Source organism: Pristis pectinata, chromosome 5 (assembly GCF_009764475.1).
Source record: "Pristis pectinata isolate sPriPec2 chromosome 5, sPriPec2.1.pri, whole genome shotgun sequence".
Lineage (NCBI taxonomy): Eukaryota > Metazoa > Chordata > Chondrichthyes > Rhinopristiformes > Pristidae > Pristis > Pristis pectinata.
Window position 1 is genome coordinate 41,658,674 of NC_067409.1, and position 20,557 is coordinate 41,679,230.

Below are 20,557 nucleotides of genomic sequence, written 5' to 3' on the forward strand. Positions count from 1 at the left end.
CTAAATATCTTGAATATACTCAGGGACTGAGCCTCCCTAGCCCTCTTGGATAAGGAATTCAAAAGACAGAATACCCCTTCGGTATAATAAAGAGTTCTCATGACATATGACCTCTCATTTTGAGACTGTGACTCATTCTAGATATACTAGTCAGGAGTCAGAGAGAGAAAAAAAATCTTGCAGTACTTTATCCAGGTCAGTCGTCAGGGTGGATAGAAGTGGTAAGAGTGGGTAATTTGAGAAAAGAGGACAGGAAACTATTTTCAATTTTAGTTTGTGTAAAGTCAACAATGAAAGTTGGATGGACAGGGTTTAATTGCAATGATGTCCAATGTACAAGAACAGCATGGTGGCACTGGATAGAAGAAACTAGGAAACAAGAACGTGATTTTAAATCTGTTACTAATAGGGAGAAAAGAAGGATTAGGCTTAATGGCAATGCATGTTGGTTAATGGTCAGTGAAGGAATCCATTTTAGAGGTAGAAGCGAGAAACAAGAATGACGGTCCGCAGAGGAAGTACAAACAGGGATAATGGTGACAACACTTTCCCATGCAATCACAGGTGATGCCTGTGCCCTTTTATCTCTTGTCCTCCCACAATCCTGTGCCCCAGACAGTCCTTCCAGATAAAGCAGCCATTTTCATTTAGAGTAGATCACCTCAGTAGCAGCATTTCCAAAGCAAGAAACTAACAATTTCTTTTTGCACAAAAGCAGCAATGTTTTAACATGGAAGTTTGATCATGTGTCACTTCAGCTGCTTATTATAGGTTTGGTTCCTTCCTTATCCCCACAATAAAAAAAACTAAAATTCTTCCAGCTGTACATGTTGTTGGGCAATAAAATAATTAACACTACGCTCAAGGAAATTTTTAACTTTTTGAAACTCCCTTATGAAAATGGCATGCCAATATTAATCTGTGAAAGAGGGTGGAAAACAATGTATATCAATCCAAGCATCATACTTAAAGTGTTAGTTATTTTAATATAATTACATTAACAAAAGGTAAAACAAAACTTACCACCAATAGTACTCTCTTGATATTCATGGAACTGCCCCTTCACAAAGCGAAGCACTAAACTAGATTTTCCAACAGCAGACTCCCCAAGTAGAACTAGCTTGAACTGGCAGATTTTGTTAGCAGCAGCTGGTCCATTGGGTCTCACTGCACCTCCCCGATTTGCCATGTCCTAATTAATCACCAGAATCACTTATTCCAAACTGGTCTTACTGGTTTCAAGCTAAAAGAGAAAACAAAACTTCTTGTGAAATAATGGCAAACCTTCAATTAATGCAACACTACTTCACATATCCACCCAAGGACTTTGCTGGATTGAGAAGATAAATTATCCTAGTCCTGCAGCAAAATATGAAAAGTACAAAAAAATTATACTGAAAATCCAAAACAGGAAATGCACAACAGGTTAACAAAAATCTGTGAAGAATTAAGTTGTCAATATGTTTTGATGGAGGACAATCCCTGCCCAAAGCACTTAACCCCAACAGGCAGATAAAATCCAAGCCATTATTTCCCTGCCACCATGATTTTCTTCTCTTATTCATTCCTCAAAAGGCAACTTCATTTATTGTCTCAGTGATTGTCCACTTATTTCAAATGGGTCAAAGGCCCATCAATAACTGTTCATTTGATTTCCTGCTGCTAATTGTAAAGATGTCAAAAATGAAAGACATCTCAAAAGCTGAAATAAAATAAAAAGGAAAAGAAGAAAACCAGTTCATTATTTGCAATTAGTGTTTGCTTGGCAACCTTCTCTAACATGGTTCTAGCAACTACTCTGGAGATTGCAATTGCTCATTTGGCAGGTACACCATCATGCAGTGGAGAACCATTTGACCATTTTCAGATTGGATACTTGATTGCCTTTAAGTAACTTGACGAATGTCGGCTTGAAATAGCAGTCATTTTTTTTTAAATCCAGTTTTGGTGTAGGAACAAGAGCACTTGTTTTACATCACTGCATATCAAGGTACAAAAATAGTTAAGTTTGTGTGGTTATCCCAATGATAACTTTGTCTCAAACCCCAGAGTCAAAACACTGAATCATTACCATTTTGGATAGAAGGCTGCAACAAGATCTAATGACGTTTTAAGCAACCTATGTACTAGTCAGAGGTCTGTTCATGTTTACTTAATCCTAACTTGCAACCTCCATCACACCACTATGTGCTCACTGCAGTCCCCCACCCAAACCCAGTCTCAACTGAGATATTGTGACATCTCACCACCACCATCACCTCCCTAGTGCACACCCCACCCACGCCCCCCCAAATCATCGAGTCAATTGCACCAGCTAAAGATCCTGAACCATTTTATGCCAAAGTATGTCATTCATTTAGTGGTGTGGATCTCCATTTCTAATAATACTGAGTACAATTTTACTATTTATCACAGGCACTCCTCATTATTCTGACCCTCAAAACAAAAGTCTTCTTAAAATACAAAGCTGGAACAGAGGCAAGATCACACCAACTAACAATTTATTGGTATGACACCAATTTAAAAAAAAAGCTTACTCTATATTCAAGATATAGCAAAATTCATCAATTCATCATATTCGTTAAGATAGCCTTAAATTCATAATGCATTCTCAATGTCCCTTTCCTTGCTTTCTTTTCATTGCTTTCCAAGTCTGGTAGAATTTAATTATTTTCTTGGGTGCTAAAGCTTCTTTATTTGTAAAATCTTGCTGCCTAGTTAAACGAGTCAAGGGCATCTATGTTTTAAGCATATGCATTAGTCAATACAAATATTAGTCATACAAATAATTTAAATTGCATTTTTGAGAGTTAACAATTCAGCCCAGCCTTTTCAATTCTTTTTAAATACGTCAAATGCAACCTTATTATGGTCATGGTTCATGAAGTACTTCCTAATACTAAACTTGCAATAGATCTGACTCATTATTTGTTACTAAACATGTTTATGGCAATAACAGAAAAAATGCATTAGGCTAAAAAAAACTAAACAAATTCTTAGGTACACATGAATGAATTGATGTGAATACTGGCTACTGGTTTTTTAATGTTAATTCTTAAGCGGTTTCACTTTGATATTTTTAAATAAATAGTAAGTTAACGGCATGTTATTTTTACAGAAAAGTTTAAATAAAAATGCATCACTCAATCCAACAATAATGACCAAAGGTCATACTTAAAAAGGACAATTATACCATTATCAAGATTTTAAAAGGTTGGGATTGAAACGATGGAACTTGATTTTAAAGTTAGTCACAAATCCTAATGCTGAACATCACTGGCCTTTGCTAAAAGAAATTAAGAGATGAATATATCCCCAAAATATTAGGATACACCAACAATAACTATTCAGATTCATAAGGCAAGCTACTAGAAAACTGTTAGCATTATGTAACTTCAAAGGAATAATTTTGTATTTGTAAAAGATGACAGCTTCTGGGAAGTGAAATATTAAACTGCTTTTTTTTAAAAATCCAGCATTTAATCTTAGATTTGGAAATTTCAAAGCGCAGGTAAAGAGTTAAATCACTTTGTTGATATTACAAGAGTAAACTTGATACAATTTCATGGCTATCTTTACTGAAACTAGATAATTTTATAATATTCAAGTGAAATTAACTGCCCCAGCTGCCACATCGGAACCAAAGTTTCTGGCTCATCAGGCAAGGCCTCGTTCATTAGTACAGAATCAACTACTATGCCATTAGATCCCCCGACAAAGATATTTAGTTCTGGAATGCCTGCTCTTGCAAGACAATAATTTTCAATTATATGACTGTTCAAAAGTATCAATCAATATTTTTTATCAACTACATTCTTTGAAACAATTTGACCTGCTGAATATCTCCAGTATTTACTGTTTTTAATTTCTAGACAGTTAACATTGAGAACAGAGGAAATTACATGAAATACAGTAAATAGTGATACTTATTTGAAATTGATACCCTTCAAGTTTGTTTTACAAATATAACATTTCACACAATCAAAATTTTAAAAAACTATTAAATAGTGGAAGTTAGCTCAAGCTTTCAATATGATGTATAGGACAACCATAGAGCTCCCTCAAATTTTACTTCAGTTTCAGCACACTTACAATTTTTTTTTAAAACAGATTTTTTTAAAATCCAGTAATTAATAACACTGGAAAACCAAGTACTTCACAAAAGTGTTAATCCACAAGGCCCATGGAAAGAAATGTTTGATCAGGTTAGCCAAAGCCTTGTCACCAATGATGAAATGCTCAAATTTAGGAATGTGCAATTGGCAAGTAGTAGTTTATAGGACAGGAGATTACACAAGTAGGAAGTAGATGTCCAGATGTTTCCACGAGTGGGAGAATCCTGAATGAGCAGTTACAAGATTAAGGGAATTAGTGGTTATTTAAAACCGAAGTGCACAGGAACAACTTCTCACAGAGAATGTAGTAGTTCTGGAATTCTCTACCCAGAGGGTTGTAGAGGCTGGATCATTGGAGGTATTTAAAGTAGATGCATTTTTGAAAGATCAGGAAATTGAGAGCTATAGGGAACTGGCACAGAAGAAATGAGCCCTAGTGCAGATCATATTAAATAGTAGAGCAGACTCAAGTGACTGAATAGCCTACACCTGCTCCCATTTTCTTATGAACTAAATTTCTCATCTAACAGCAAGAAAGTAAAAGGTAGCCAGAACTGCAAAGGATTTGTCAAGTGTGGAGGAAGCAATGGTACAAACAGGTTTCTGAAGCAAATGATTAAACAGGATGGAGTTGGGACAAATTTAAGGTGGAAACAGATCTTGGTGATGTCATCGTCCAAAGTTCAGAGTCAAACATGGCACCAGGAATCAGTGACAAGGGAATGGAGTTTATGAATGGAACCAAAGGCTAAATGAATGCCTTCAGTCTTGCCAATATTTTGAGTGAATTTTACCAAACACACAATGTCAGACCAATAGCAAATTGCCCACTGAAAGAAAGGTCAGGCAAATTGTTCCTGGCAGTTTAAAGAAGTTGGGTAAAGAAACATTTAATGCAATGATTGAGATAAACTGTTTGGGATGAGATACTGGATGAGAATCCACTCCATGACCATAATGGCCCACCATACCAGCAGCACAAGTCACATCAAATTACTCATTTAGTAAACACTGACTGAGGTAATTTGAGAAATAGATCCAGCACTTATCACCTACTTAACTCCCTGCCACAATTCACTTCTGATTAGTGGCCTCTGGGTATTTTATTAAAAATGTAAAAGTTAGAGAATAAAATTAAGGAATCACCTATTCCATTGCTTACAGAGCAGTACAGCACAGCAACAGGCCCTTCAGTCCACAATGTGCCAAACTAATTAAACGTCCAACTAAACTAATCCCTTCTGCCTATGATGTCCATATCCCTTCATTCTCTGCACATTCATGTGCCTACCCAAGAGCCTCTTAAACACCTCTATTGTATTTGCCTCCACTACCATCCCTGGCAGCACATTCCACCTCTTAAAAAAAACTTGCCCTACACATCTCCTTTGAATTTACCCCTCTCACCTTCAACGCATGCCCTCTAGTACTGGACATTTCGACCGTGGGGAAAAGATATCGGCTGTCTACTCTATGCCTCTCATAACCTTATAAACTTCTATCTGGTCTCCCTACAGCCTCTGTCACTCCAAAGAAAACAATCCAAGTTTGTCCAACTTCTTCTGCACCCTCTCCAAAGCATCCACATCCTTCCTATAATGGGGCAACTACAATTGAATCTAATACTCCAGATGTAGCCTAACTAGTTTTATAAAACTGCAACATAACTTCCCGACTCTTGGACTGAATGCCTCGACTAATAACAACAAACATGCCATATGCCTTCTTTACCAACCCATCAACCTGTGCAGCCACTTTCAGGGAGCTAATGGACTTGAACCACAAGATCCCTCTATACATCAACATTGTTAAGGGTCTTGGCATTAACAGTGTACTGCCCCTTAACATTTGAAATTAACAGTGTACTGTCTCTTTACATTTGGAGTCATAACAGTACAGGTGACCCCCACATTACAGGGGAGGGTGTGCATTCCTAGAAAATGGTCTGTATTGTGATTAATGCAAAGCTGCATCAAGAAACACGAGTTGAAAACAAAAGTTTTTATTTACTCCCCCCCCCAACAAATTCCATGAGCAAATTTTATTCTGTACCTCAAATTTTGCAGTGATTTGCGAATTCTGTAAGGACGAATTTCTGTTACCCAAATGACTGTCGGGTTTGCCTGTACAGTTTTAAGGAAATAAACATTGTGATATCAATCATAAGTGATTAGGAAGGCATATTAAAACTTTAATAACAAAGGGGACTATTTTATTGGGGGGACATTATGTTGAGAGTTTAGGAAATGGGAGCAATTAAAGGAGCAAAAAGCTAGTATGAAGTAGTAACTAACAAGGGAAAAATGTACTACAAACTATATTCCAAGGTAAGCGTGCAGAGAGCAAAATTTATTTGAGAAGCTGGTAATTGTGCAAGGTGCAGTAATTAGAGGGAACAGTACTGATAGAAGATAATGGGAAATTGAGGGGTAAGAGTCACAGAGTCAGAGTTATACAGCATGGAAACAGGCCCTTCGGCCCAACTCATCTATGCCAAGTTGTCTACTTGAGCTGGTCCCATATCCCTCCAAACTTTTCCTATCTATATACCTGACTAAATGTCCTTTAAACATTGTAATTGTACCTGCCTCTACTACATCACCTGGCAGCTTGTTCCATACATCCACCACCCTCTGCGTGAAAAAGTTGGCTCTTACATCTCTTTTAAATCTTTCCCCTATCATCTTAAAGCTATGCCCTCCAGTTTTAGACTCCCTTACCCCGGGAAAAAGACTGAACATTCACCTTATCTATGCCCCTTATGATTTTATAAACATCTACATTGGTAAGTCGGTTTATTATTGTCACATGTACTGAGATATAGTGAAAAACTGTTTTGCATGCCATCGATATAGTTCATTAATGACATCAGTACATCAAGGTAATACAGGGGAAAAGCAGTAACAGAATACAGTGCAAGATGTTACAGTTACAGAGAAAGTGCAGTGCAGGCAGACAATAAGGTGCAAGGCCATGACGAGGTAGACTGTGAGGTCAAGAGTCCATCTTATCATACTGGGGAACCATTCAGTAGTCTTATAACATTGGGATAGAAGCTGTCCTTGAGTCAGGTGGTATATGCTTTCAGGCTTTTATATCTTCTGACCTTGGGGTCTTTGATAAAGTCACCCCTCAATCTCCCTTCCAGGGGAAAAAAGTCTCAGCCTATCCAGCCTCTCCTTACAGCTCAACCCCTCCAGTCCTGGTAACATCCTTGTGGATCCTTTCTGCACCCTTTCAAGCTTAATCACATCCATCTTATACCCAGGTGACCAGAAATGCACACAGTATTCTGAAGTGTGGTCTCACCACCATCTTGTACAGCTGTAACATGATGTCCCAATTCCAATTTGATTGATCAGAAGGGGAAAAGTTTGAATGGTTAGTGTTGAAAGAACATTGGGTGTTTGGAGAATGAATGAATAGATCACAGGTGAACAATTTGGAGATTAACAGCGTGGAATACAGGCGTAGGGCAACTCAGTTTTGAATTATTCTGCTCAACCAAATTGAAGGGCACAGTTACATTAGCAGCTCAATTGGGCCTCCAAAGTAATGAATGAAGAAAAATGGTGTTTAAAATGATGCAACACCATCTGCATTAACAGGTCACGTAACAGAATATCAAAGCCTGAATCAGGAGCAGAACAGAGAATATGAAAGAGTGCATAAATGTCAATTTTCAAAACTAGAAATAAGGGAAGTCTTAGTAAAGATCAACCTGAAATGTTAGATCCACAGATACAATCTGGTGAGTTTTCCAGCATTTTATTTCCAATATCCACCATTCACAGTATTTTGCTCATCTCAATAGAGATCTACAATCAATGCTTCTTAAAATCTTATAGCAAACCTTATTATTAAGTTTTTAGCATCTGTAAGAGAAGGCAACATACATCACGCTAGCAAATGTAAATACTGACGTTCAATATTTTTGCTACAGTTGATTATTCTGATTAGTGAAAGGTTTCATCTTTTCACAAACACCAAGTGAAAATTCCTAGTTTCAACAAACCTAATACATTTTAATGGAATTTCAAGTTCATTTGAAATTAAGTTTAGCTAGTGTCTAGCGACTAAACCAGACACACATCTTTTACATAATGGAATTTGCAGATTAAAAATTAAGAAAATGGGTATATAACTGAAGACAAGAGTCACAATAGTTTCAGCAATATGCCATATGAAAATTTTTCAGACAAATTAACATAATGATGTGGGACAGAGTGTGCTACACTGCTGAAGGCACCAGCCTTCCAATGAAAAAGTACCAGGTGACCTTTTAAGAGTCAGAGAGATAAAGTACAGAAACAGGTCATTTGGACAACCAAGTCTGTGCTGACCATCAATCATCTATTGACACTAATCCTACATTAATCCCATTTCTTTATTCTGTCCAAATCCCATGAATTTTACCAATCAACTACACACTGGGGCCAATTTACAGTGGCCAATTGACCTGTTGACCAAAACAAAACCAGAGCACCCAGACGAAACCCTCACAGCCACATGGAGAACATGCAAACTCCATACAGGCAGCAGAGGTCAGAATGGAACCCAGGTCTCTGGTGCTGCGAGACAGCAGCTCTACTAGCTGTGCTACCCGTGTTTCAAAGTATAGCAGAGGAATTATGCTGCATCCTGACCAAACCTTTTTATCCCCCTTAATCAGCAGCACAAAAACAAGTCAATTCATTGTCATTAGAACTTTTTCTTTCTTGCAACTTGGCTGCCTTATTTCCAACATTATCACATTGACTTGACTTTGAGAAATGTCACTCTGTGCCTTGGGATCAGTAATTCTAAATCAGCTTTACAAAACCAATGTCAGTATGAAATTAGTTCAATATCCAAACATTAATTAATTTCCTTTATGGACAAGTGGATGGATATGGTGGCTGAAGGGCCATTTCTGTGCTCCTTATGACTAACTGGCTTCCACATTAAAAGACATCTTAACAAATGATACATACTTTAATGTACTTTATAACAAAGTTGGTACAACACTTATTTACTATGTAACTTCAGCAGAAATTAAAAATGTACTTTGAGAGCATATTGCTATTCCTTAAATTACATGTAACTTCATTCAAAATTAAATCCTAAATCTATTAAGACGCTCAGTAAAGTTCCTATCCCACAGATCAAATTTTCCCTCCCCACACTTCTTCAAAAGTAATATAAATTTTTTGCCATTTATAAATTGGCAAATAAGATTTTCCACTGGAAACAACTGGAACATCCTCTTCAAAATGGAAAACCATTGTTGTAGGCCAACAATTTTCCTTCTTCTCCTAATTCAACAGTAAGAAAGTGTTGGAAGAGAAAACTTCTGTACAAAAACAAAATCAGTGCATTGAGGAAGTTATGGGCAATTACAGGATCACAAAAAAAAAACAGGAGATTGGTAGATGATGAGTGTTTGGAACTTCTAAGTTTCAAGCAACTCAATTATTAGGAATGAATCAAGAAATCTTACTGAAGTTGACTTAGCTTTATGAATACAAATATATAATTGGTGTTTCCAGTATTTTCAGATTTCTAGTTTTCACTTTTGGCAATCACTGAACACTTTCATTTAGTCAATGTTGTCAGTTAACATACCATGCAAACATTTCCAAGTATCTGATTATAAAACGTGTTGAAATTTTCACCACAAACTGCACAGCATATAAAATTGAGCTAATTCGGACAATGTCACTTCAGTACATTCGGGCATTAATTTATTCATTCGAAGGATGTGGACGTCATTGTCCTTTTGAAGCGATTAAAATGTCACACAACTCAAATACAAGTTTAAAGTATGCCAAACGATAATACCACTTGATTTTTGCGACGCGTTTATTTACTTTTAATTAGTTAAGAAGGTGCATCGAAACTGGAACATTTGCAGGCTAAACCTCTAGCTTACTAGAATAACAACAGTTCTCTCCCTCTTACAAATAATTCTCCCCCCCCCCCCCCAAATACCCACCAGTCGAAGTTTTAACTAATTATAAGTAAAAAAAACAATAAAGAGACCCTGGCTCCAGTTGCGCCGCTGACGTCATTCCTGACTTGCAACAAAAACACTCGGGCCCAAGACAGCAGCGAGGGAGCCGGCCGTCGGACCGGGCAGGCCGAGGCACCACAACAGGAGCATCAACCCCCCCCCCAACCCCGCCCCCCCCCCCCCCCCCCCAACAATGGGCTCCTCTCCCCCCAACTCACCGCCCGCCGAACCCGCCCCTCGCCACCCAGCCTACGCAGACGGGAGACGCCATTTTGCGCTTTAAAATGCAGCGAGTTTTATTGCGAGCCCAGGTCCGCGGGAAAGGAAGGAGTTGCGGCTCTCATACCTAACTCCTCCTCCCGGGTTCACAATAAACACTGATCAACCGCCCGACTCGCAGCAGCAGCAGTAACAACAACAAAACAACCCCCGCCGAGAGCTTACCGGCTGAAGGAGGCGCTGCACTTCCCGGCCGGCCGCTCCCTCCACCCGAGGGCTATGACATTAATGGGTGTCCAGCGACTGCCCGAGCGCAGCGCCGCGCCACACAACGCCCGCCCGCACCGGAACTCATTCACGCACCGCATCACCGCCTCCGCCGTCGCGTCAGCTTCCGCTCTAGCGTCATACGCGTCCCCTGTCCTCGCACGTTTGCTAATTCTGCTGCGAAGGGTAGGGTTGCAAGAATGGAACAGCTGGTTTTGGGAGACCCAGTAAAACAAGTTGTACTTGTGCAGACAAGTTTGCAGATGGTACCACCATTGTAGGTTGTATCTCAAACAGCGATGAGTCGGAGTACAGGAAGGAGATAGAGAGCTTAGTGGAATGGTGTCATGACAACAACCTTTCCCTCAATGTCAACAAAACTAAAGAGCTGGTCATTGACTTCAGGAAAGGGGGTGGTGTACATGCACCTGTCTACATCAATGGTGCTGAGGTTAATAGGGTTGACAGCTTCAAGTTCCTGGGAGCAAACATCACCAACAACCTGTCCAGGTCAAATCACGTAGATGCCATGGCCAAGAAAGCTCACCAGCACCTCTACTTCCTCAGGAGGCTAAAGAAATTTGGTTTGTCCCCTTTGACTCTCACCAACTTTTACCGGTGCACCATAGAAAGCATCCTATCTGGATGTATCACGGCTTGGTACGGCAACTGCTCTGCCCGAGACCGCAAGAAGCTGCAGAGAATTGAGGACACAGCCCAGTGCATCACAGACACCAGCCTCCCCTCCTTGGACTCTGTCTTTACCTCTCGTTGTCTTGGTGTAGCAGCCAGCATGATCAAAGACCCCACCCACCCGGGACATTCTCTCTTCTCTCCTCTTCCATCGGGTAGAAGATACAGGATCCTGAGAGCACATACCATTGTGGACAGCTTCTACCCCACTGTGATAAGACTATTGAACGGTTCCCTTATACGATGAGATGGACTATGACCTCACGATCTACCTTGTTGTGACCTTGCACCTTATTGCACTGCACTTTCTCTGTGGCTGTGACACTTTACTCTGTACTGTGATTATTTTTACCTGTACTACGTCAATGCACTTTGTACTAACTCAATGTAACTGCACTGTGTAATGAATTGACCCGTACAGTCGGTTTGTAAGACAAACTTTTCACTGTACCTCGGTACAAGTGACAATAATAAACCAATACCCCGATAATCTAGCTCGGTCTGGACTATAATCCCGGACTAGTAGATTAGCTGGACTATTGGATGTTATTCTAATCCTAGTAAACTTTTAATTCATTTTTTTGACAAGTTGCACAGTAGTTAATAAATCTTCCAACAAACCCAAAGAGTTTCAAGGGAGTGGGAAATATGCAAGTGCTCCAACCCGTGGCCCCTGACCCTGCACACATGGCCCATAGTTCAGACTCTGGTTCACATGTAGTCCATACTCCGGCTCACATTCTTGGCTAATGAGCAATAAATAAATGCCGAATCAATTAAATTTCCCAACAATCATAGAACAGAGAACAGTATAGCACAGGAACAATATCTGTGCTGACCATGATGTCAAATTAAACTAATTCCAGCTGTCTGCACATGATCCCTATCCCTCCATTTCCTGCATGTTCATGTGCCTGAGTAAATTCCTCTTAAATGTCACTGCTTTATCTGCTTCCACCTACAACCATCCCCAGCAGTGCGTTCCATGCATCTACCACTCTCTGTGTAAAAAAACTTGCCTTGTGCATCTCCTTTAAACTTTCCTCCTCTCACCCTAAATGTGTGTCCTTTAGTATTTGACATTTCCACCCTGGGTAAAAGACAATGACTATCTATCTTCTCATAATTTTATATACTTCTATCAGGTCGCCCCTCAGCCTCCGACGCTCCAAAGAAAACAGTCCAAGTTTGTCCAACTCTCCTTATAACTTATACACTCTAATCCAGGCAATATCCTGGTGAACCTCTCCAGCAGCCTCTCCAAAGCCTCCACATCCTTCCTGTAATGTGATGACCAGAACTGCACATAATACTCCAAATGTGACCTCGGCAAAGTTTTGTACAGCTGCAACATGACTTCCCCGCTTTTATACTCACTGCCCTGACCAATGAAGGCAAACATGCTGAATGCCTCTTTTGCCACCCTATCGACTTGTGTTGCCACTTTTGGGGAGCTATGCACTTGTCCTCCAAGATCCCTCTGTACTTCAATGCCCCTTAGGATCCTGTCGTCTACTGTATACTTTCCCCTTACATTTGACCTCCCCCGAAGTGCAACGTCTCACACTTATCCAGATTAAACTCCATCTGCCATTTCTTCACCATTATCTCCAACTGATCTATACCCTGTTGTATCAGATGGCAGATTTTCAGAGTTTTACTGGAGAAGCATTGTTAACACAGTGACTTTGACTGAAAAATTCTTCTTTTGTAAAAAAAATTAAAACTTCACATTTTTGCAATTTTTGTCAGTTTCATTAAAACTAAAAAAAGTGCAGCTCAAATAGGATTAATGAAATTGGCTTTGTATACAAGAAAAAAGGTCAAATTTACTGCTGCACAGTTCAAGAGTATTATTATATTTATAGTTTAGGTGAGAAAGACAATCCGACTAGCAACTTATGATCTGGACAAATGATCAGAAGCACGCCCAAATAATCACAAGAAGCTGAGTGATTTAAATTGTTAATGCAATAGTGTGGTTTTAAAGCACACTATGAAACCACATGACTGTTGTAAAAATAACTATTTTTAGTCCTTTAAAGTTATACAGAAGAGAACAGGCACTTCAGCCCACCAGGTATGTGCCAACCATCAAGCACTAATCCTATTTTATTCTTCCCATATTCCCATTAACTCGTACCACTCATCTATAATTATGAGCAATTTACATGGACAATTAACCTAGCAATCTGTACATCTTTGGGATGTGTGAGGAAACCAGAGCACCAATGAAGGACCTACAGGGAGAATGTGCAAACTCCTCACAGATAGCACCAAAGGTCAGGATTGAACTCAGATCACAGCAGCTGTGATGCAGCAGCTTTATGAGCTGTGTCACTGTCCCACCCCTAGGAAAGGAAGTAGGCCATGTGCCCCCTCAAGCCTGCCCCACCCATCAATGAGTCAATCTTTATTTATCAAAAAGAAAGTTAAACAGAGCAACAAAAAAAGACCGTATGACAGATGTCAGGTCCATAGCATGTGAAAACCGGGTTGCTCACAGAAAGCTCTGACAGGAAGTAGAGGAGGAAATAAGAGAGCCAAAAGAGAGCATGAGAAAAGACTGACAGAAAACATAAAGGGGAATACAAAAATATTCCACAGCCATGTGAACAGGAAGGGGAGAGGTGGGGCCAATCAGACATCAATCACTTGGAGGTATAGTGAACAGTGAGAAGGATAGCTTCAAGAAAATATAGGCAAATAAGAGGCAGATGAAATTTAATGCTGAGAAGGGTGAAGTTACATTTTGGTAAGAAGCATGAGAAGAAGCATAGTGGACGTACTTCCGAAAATGGTCCAAAAACAGCAAGATCATTATGCTCCTTTGTAAAACCATGGTTCAGTCAATGCTGCAGTAGTGTGGTGCCACACTTTAGGAAAGATGTAAAGGCTTTAGAGGGGGTGCAAAAGAGATTTACCAAGATGATTACATGAATGAGAGCTTTTATTTTGTGGAAAGACTAAAGAATCAGGCAACAGAAACAGTTGTGTGATCTATTGGATGTATTTAAGATCATGAAGGTGATAGGCAGAGGAGATAGAAAAAAAACTGTTCTCATTCACGAAGATGTCAAGCAATAGGGAACATAGAAGGAAGGTGATTTGCAAAATAAAACAAGAATGAAATGGGGATTTATGCAGTGAATGGTTAACATCTGGATGCACCATTGGGGCTTGTAGTGAAGACAGATTCAATTACAGCACTTAAAAGCAAGCAGGTATCTGAAAAGGAAGAATTTATGGGGCTATTGGGAGAGGGTGAGGTAAAGGGACCGGTAGGATTGTTTTTGCATAGACACAGTGTGGCCTCAACAGGCTGAATAGTCATCTGCTGTGCTGTAAAAATTAAAAATCAATGAATAATACTGTGGCTAATTTGATGTTTGATCACAAATCCATTTTCCGGTCTGGTCCCTACAACTCTTGATTCCAAGATGTTACCTATCTAAGTCTTGAATTTATGCTCACAGCTCTCTAGTGTAGAGAATGCCAAAGATTCGCAAATATTTGGGAACAAAGAATTCCCCTTAACCCCTGTTTCCTAGTTCTAAGTGCTCTAGTAAAGGAAATATTGTCAATAGCTTCTGGCCTGTCTCTCAGATAACAACGAGATCAGCTCTCATTTTTCTAAACTTCAGAAAGTATAGGTCCATTCTGCTCAGTCTTTCTTCTAATTCCATTCCTTCCTGAAAAGAATCTAGTAAATCTTTACTGCTCCATCTCTGTGACAAATACATTGTTCCATAAATAAGATCAAAACTGCTCACAGTACTCTTGGTGTGGCCTCAGCAAAGCTCTGCAAATCGGTAGCAAGTCTTCCTTATTTTTGTACCCCATTCCCCTTGCAATAAAGGGCAACATTGCATTTGCTGGTTTAATTAGTTTGTGAATCTGTTTATTAATTTTCTGTGCTTCTTGGGATAGACATTTCCAAATCTCTCTGAATCACAATACTTAATAGTCCCACTACATTTAAATAACATTCTACTTTACTCTTTCTACCAAGTGGATAACCTCACATTTCCTGCCATTATACTCCATCTGCCATATTATTGTTCATTCGCTTAACTGTCTATATTGCTTTTCAGACGCTTCATATTTTTTCACATATTTCTTTCCCACTTCTCTTTGGATCATGAGGAAGCTTGGATACATTACGTCACATTTCATCTAAGTTATTGATGTAGATTGTAACTAATTGAGGTTCCAGCAGTCATTGCTATGGTCCTTCTCTATTTATAGTTTGCCAGCTAAAAGCTACCTGCTTATCCAAACACTACATCCATTGACTGCCTATTTTAATCTTACCTGTCGGTTACATCCTCAAAGAACACTAATAAATTTGTTAAGTGTGATTCCTCCTTCAAAGAACCAGCAGTTCTACCCAGCCTGTTTTTCATGACTCCAGACCTATTACAACATGTGGCTTTTACGTTGCCATTGAAATGGCTTACACAAAGTTGGACCATGATAAAAAAAGTGCTGAGAAACATATTAAGAACAAGTCATGAATTTGGATAGAACAAGGGATACTGAGTAAAGTCCTTTGACAAAGTCTTGGGAATATGCCAATGTTGGAAGGCTGTCCCTCAAATTGGTTAAGCAAGACACTAATATATACATATAGAATCATATTTTTCTGCCAGCATCCTAGAATCCTCCACCACAATCTCTCCATATATCCTGTCCTATCCAGGGATGGAATGCTATTTGGAGACTGGAATATTGGAAAAACTTCAACAAGTGCAAGGAAACCACATACTGATTAGTGCGTATCACCCTCCCGCAGCTGATCAGTCAGTATTCCTTCCTTTTAAGCACCAGTTGCAAGAACCAATGAAGATAGTAGGGCAGAGAAGGGCGCTTTCAATGTCCATCACCAAGGATGGCTCTGTAGCATCACCACTGAGTCCTGAAGGAAATGGCTACAAGAATGCATCTCCAGAAAATGGTGGGAGAACCAACATGTGGAGAAAACATACTTGAAATCACCTTCACCAGTCTACTTCCCCTAAATGCATCTGTCCATGACAGTACTGGCAAAAGTCACCTCCACACAGTCCCTTTAGAGATGAACTTTCATTTTTGCACATTATTTTTCTTGGCACTGGCACCACATGAAATGAAACGGACTCAACTGAAGTCAGTGGAACCAAATGCTCCTTTAAGTAGCACATCTGCTTCCCTCTTGATCATTAATGCAGAAACAAAGAAGTCACAGATAAATGGAGACAAAAGTACATATGATGGCTTTATATAAATGGTTAAATAATGATAAGGTTGAGTATCGTTACGTACCAGCAACAACCGAAACACAACGAGCCATGTATAAATGTTAGAATCTATTTATTAATAACTACTTGTAATAATAAGAGAAATAAAAACTTTAGATATTAAACATTGACCCCAAAAATAATAAACTCGAAGTGTGTGTATGTGCCAAATTCCCAAACCCCAAGTCTAGGAATAGTTCTCAAAGTTCAGTTCAGCAAGTCATAAGGTAGAATGTGAGCAAAGGCTTTTGGAAACCTCAGTAGATTGTAGAGAGAATATAGAGAGAATTTACGAAACCCACATGTTCCACGATGGAACCCACACGACACCTCAATCACTGATGATCTCCTGTTCCTTTGTTCCAAAGTGTCTGCCACGCCGAGGGCACTCGATTCGTGGCCGCCCACAGATATACCTGCTTTCCAGTACAGGTTAACGACAAAGTGGACTCCACAGATTGCTCCAAAAATCCATACATGGATTGTATAGTGACAGTCACAGCTATTGTTCTTCATCCATAGATACAGAGACCAGCAGTCAGTGTCTCTCTCTCTCTCTCTCTCTCTCTCTCTCTGTTTCTCTGTGCAACAGCCAGTACGCTTCAGTTATAGTATTGCAGTCCTTAGATAACACCACACACACACACACACAGCTACACTACTGTCCAGGTGCCTTAAAGGGACATTCACCAAGTAGCAACCTGGCTCGTAACAGTATGATGTTATGAAGACTAGACAATAGGTGTCTTTGTCTTCCAGTGCCCTCACAAATACAGCAAGCATTGCAAGAGATGAAGCAGAATGACTTTTTTAAAAGTATTTTCTCAGAACTTAAAGCCATGCACCTGGACAACAACTGACACTTTGGCAAATTGGTTGGATTTTCGCCTGGCAATTCACAACTCAAATCAGCATGAATTGATGGCAGGGACAACTGTAGAGACTGAGAGAGTTGGGTAGGAATGAACCGTAAAAAAAAGCTGGAGTGAAAATATAATTGCTGGAAAAATTCAGCAGGTCAGTAGACTAGCGGTGGCAGACATGAAGGAGGTAAATCATGACACTCAGTGAAAATGTATACCGGTAAGGAGGAAAGATTCTAAGAGAGGGATGAACAAAACATGTTTAATCAGGGAAATTAAACAAGGTAGTAAGTTGAAAAAGAAAACCTATCAGGAATAGAAAGTCAACAGTACTCCCGAAGACTAGTATAAATTCAGAATTCTGCAAATGAGGAATATAAAAAAAACAGAAGATAGGGGTTCCTTTAAGTATATAAGAAGGAAGAAAGAAGTGCAAGTGAACATAGAACTCTTAAAGAATGAGCTGAGGAACAAAGAAACAGCAGATATTTTGCATCTGTCTTTATGGTTAAAGATACTTCAAACATCCCATTCATATTGATAATGCCAGGGAGGAATTAAATACCAGCTTGGCAAAGGTAGTTTAATGTGAACAAGTGTACTTCAGTAAGAGGAATCAAAACACAGACTATTACCTTAATGGAAAGCGACTGCAAATGAGTGAAGTACAGAATGATCTAGGTGTTCTTGTGCATGAATCACTAAAAATTAGCAAGTAGGTGCAGCAAGTAGTTAAGAAGGCAAGTCGCATGTTGGCCTTTATCACAAGGGGTTGGAATTTAGAAATAGGGAAGTATTGCTGCAATTATACAGAATTATAGAGAGGCCACACTTGGAGACTGCATTCTTTTGGTTCCCTTATTTAAGAAAGGCAATAGTAGCAATGGAGGCTGTCTAAAAATGATTCACTAATCTAATTCCTGGGGGGAGAGGACTGTCCTACATGATAAGTGAAAGAAGTTGGATCTGTACTCCTTGGGTTTTAGAAAAAAGAGATGATCTTATGGAAATATATTAGATTCTAAGTGGGTATTACACAATAGATGTTGAGATGTTTCCACTGGTGGGAGAGTCTTGAAAAAATAGGCATAGCTACAAGGGGGCGGTCATTTAAAATCAAAGTGTGTAGAAATTTCTTCTTGCAGATTGTGGTCAATCTCTGGAATTCTGTATCCTGCAAGATTGTTAAGGTTAGGCCGTTGGAAATAATTAAAGTGGAACTAGAAAAATATTTGAAAGATCATGGTTTTGGGGACTTTGGGACAGAAGAGAAGTTGAGGCCTGAGGCAGTACTTCAGGGGTCAGGAGGCTACTCCTGCTATTATTTTCTTGTGTTCTTGACTATTCAGATGGCAGGCACATTAGTTATAATCTTCCAAACATCCTTAAATTCTGGAGGAGAAGCTGATGATTGAGAAACTGCCAATGTGACACCTTTATTCAAAAAGGGCAAAAAAATGGATAAATATAGGCCAATTGGCCTAACAACATGTTAGAATCACATATTAGAACAATAGTACAGCACAGGAACAGGCCCGTCAGGCCACAGTGTTGTGCCAAACTAATTAAACTAGTAATTAAATGCCTAGCTAAACTAATCCCTTCTTCCTGCATGATGTCCATATCCCTCCATTCTCTGCACATTCATGTGCCTACCTAAGAGGCTCTTAAACACCTCTATCGTACTTGAATCCACTGCCACCCCTGGAAACGTATTCCAGGCACCCACCAATCTCAGTGTAAAAAACTTGACCCACACATTTCCTTTGAACACCCCCTCTCACCTTAAATGCATGCCCTCTAATATTAGACATTTCAACCCCGGGAAAAAGAAACCAGCTGTCTACTGTATCGCCTCAGAATCTTATAAACTTTTATTTAGAAATTATATCCACACATTTGGAAAATCATAATTTAATGAAGTAGCATGGCTTCATGAAGGGAAAATTATGTCTGACAAATTTGTTAGAGCTTTTTGAGAAAGTCTCGACCAGGAGGGATCCAGTACATGTTATATATAGACTTCCAGAAGGTGTTCAACAAGATGCCTCCCAAGGCAAGTGCTCATAATGATGGAAATAATATATTGTCACGGATAGAAGATTAGTTTACAGGCATGACGCAGAGAGTAGGAATAAGGTGGTTATTTTTAGGTTGGCTAACTGTACCCAGTGGGGTACCACAGGGACACAACTGTTTACAATATATATTGTTGACTTGGAGACAGAAAACAAATGTATGGAAGGCAAGAGGCAAGTTGTGAGGAGGATACAAATAGTTTTTAGAGAGATATTGATAGGTTAAATAACTGGGCAAAAGGCTGACAAATGGAATATAATGTGGGAAGATGTCAAGTTGCTCATTTTGGAAGGAAAAACAAAAGAATAGAGTGTTATTTAAATGGAGACAAACTGCAGAAACTTGCAGCACAAAGGCATTTGGGAGTCCTTGTGTATAAAACACAGAAAACTAGCACACAGAACAACAGCTAATAGGGAAGTCTAATGAAATGTTGGCACTTATTTCATGGGATTTAGAGTATATAAATAGATAAGAGTTACTGCAACTGTATAAGCAACTAGTGAGACCACATCTAGAACACTGCAAACAATTTTGATCCTCTTATTTAAGGAAAGATACTATTTCACTGGAAGTGTTCAGAGAAGGTTCATTGGGATGATCTTATGAGTTGTCCTGCTTGGAAAGATTAAACAGGTTGGGTCTCTGCTCATTAGCATTGAGGAGAACGAGGGGTGATCTCATTGGAACATATAAGATTCCTAGGTGTCTGGTCAGGGTAAATGCTGAGGGCATATTTCGTCTCTTGGGAGAGTCCAAAATTATTGGGCACAGTTTCAGAATAAGGGGGCACACACTTAAAGCTGAGATGAATAAGAATTTCTTCTCTATGAGAGTTATGAGCCATTAGAACTTCTTGTCACAGAGGACACTGGAGGTAGGGGGTAGAATTCTTGTGTATATTTAAGGCCAAAATAGATTCCTAAATCAGGAATCAAGAGTGATGGGAAACGGCGGGAAAATGGACTTGAGGAACATTGGATCAGCCATGATTTTATTGAATGGCAGAACAGGATCAAGGTCTGAATGGCCTACTCCTGTTCTCACTTC

General features: G+C 39.4%; 1 protein-coding gene across 2 annotated transcripts in view; it reads right to left on the reverse strand.

Annotated features, from left to right (window-relative positions):
* Window positions 1-10,690, reverse strand: part of rab5aa (RAB5A, member RAS oncogene family, a) — a 31,456-nt gene extending 20,766 nt beyond the window's left edge. Inside the window, exons 1-3 of one of the 2 annotated variants that reach the window (XM_052016016.1) lie at window positions 10,552-10,651; window positions 6,168-6,238; window positions 1,024-1,243 (exon numbers count right to left, since the gene is read on the reverse strand). In XM_052016016.1, the coding sequence (XP_051871976.1) occupies window positions 1,024-1,189 (166 nt within the window). In that variant the 5' untranslated portion in view covers window positions 1,190-1,243; window positions 6,168-6,238; window positions 10,552-10,651. Of the gene's footprint in view, window positions 1-1,023; window positions 1,244-6,167; window positions 6,239-10,551 lie in introns of both variants that reach the window. The other variant, XM_052016017.1, reaches the window with a different exon arrangement.
* Between the last annotated feature and the right edge of the window lie 9,867 nt (window positions 10,691-20,557).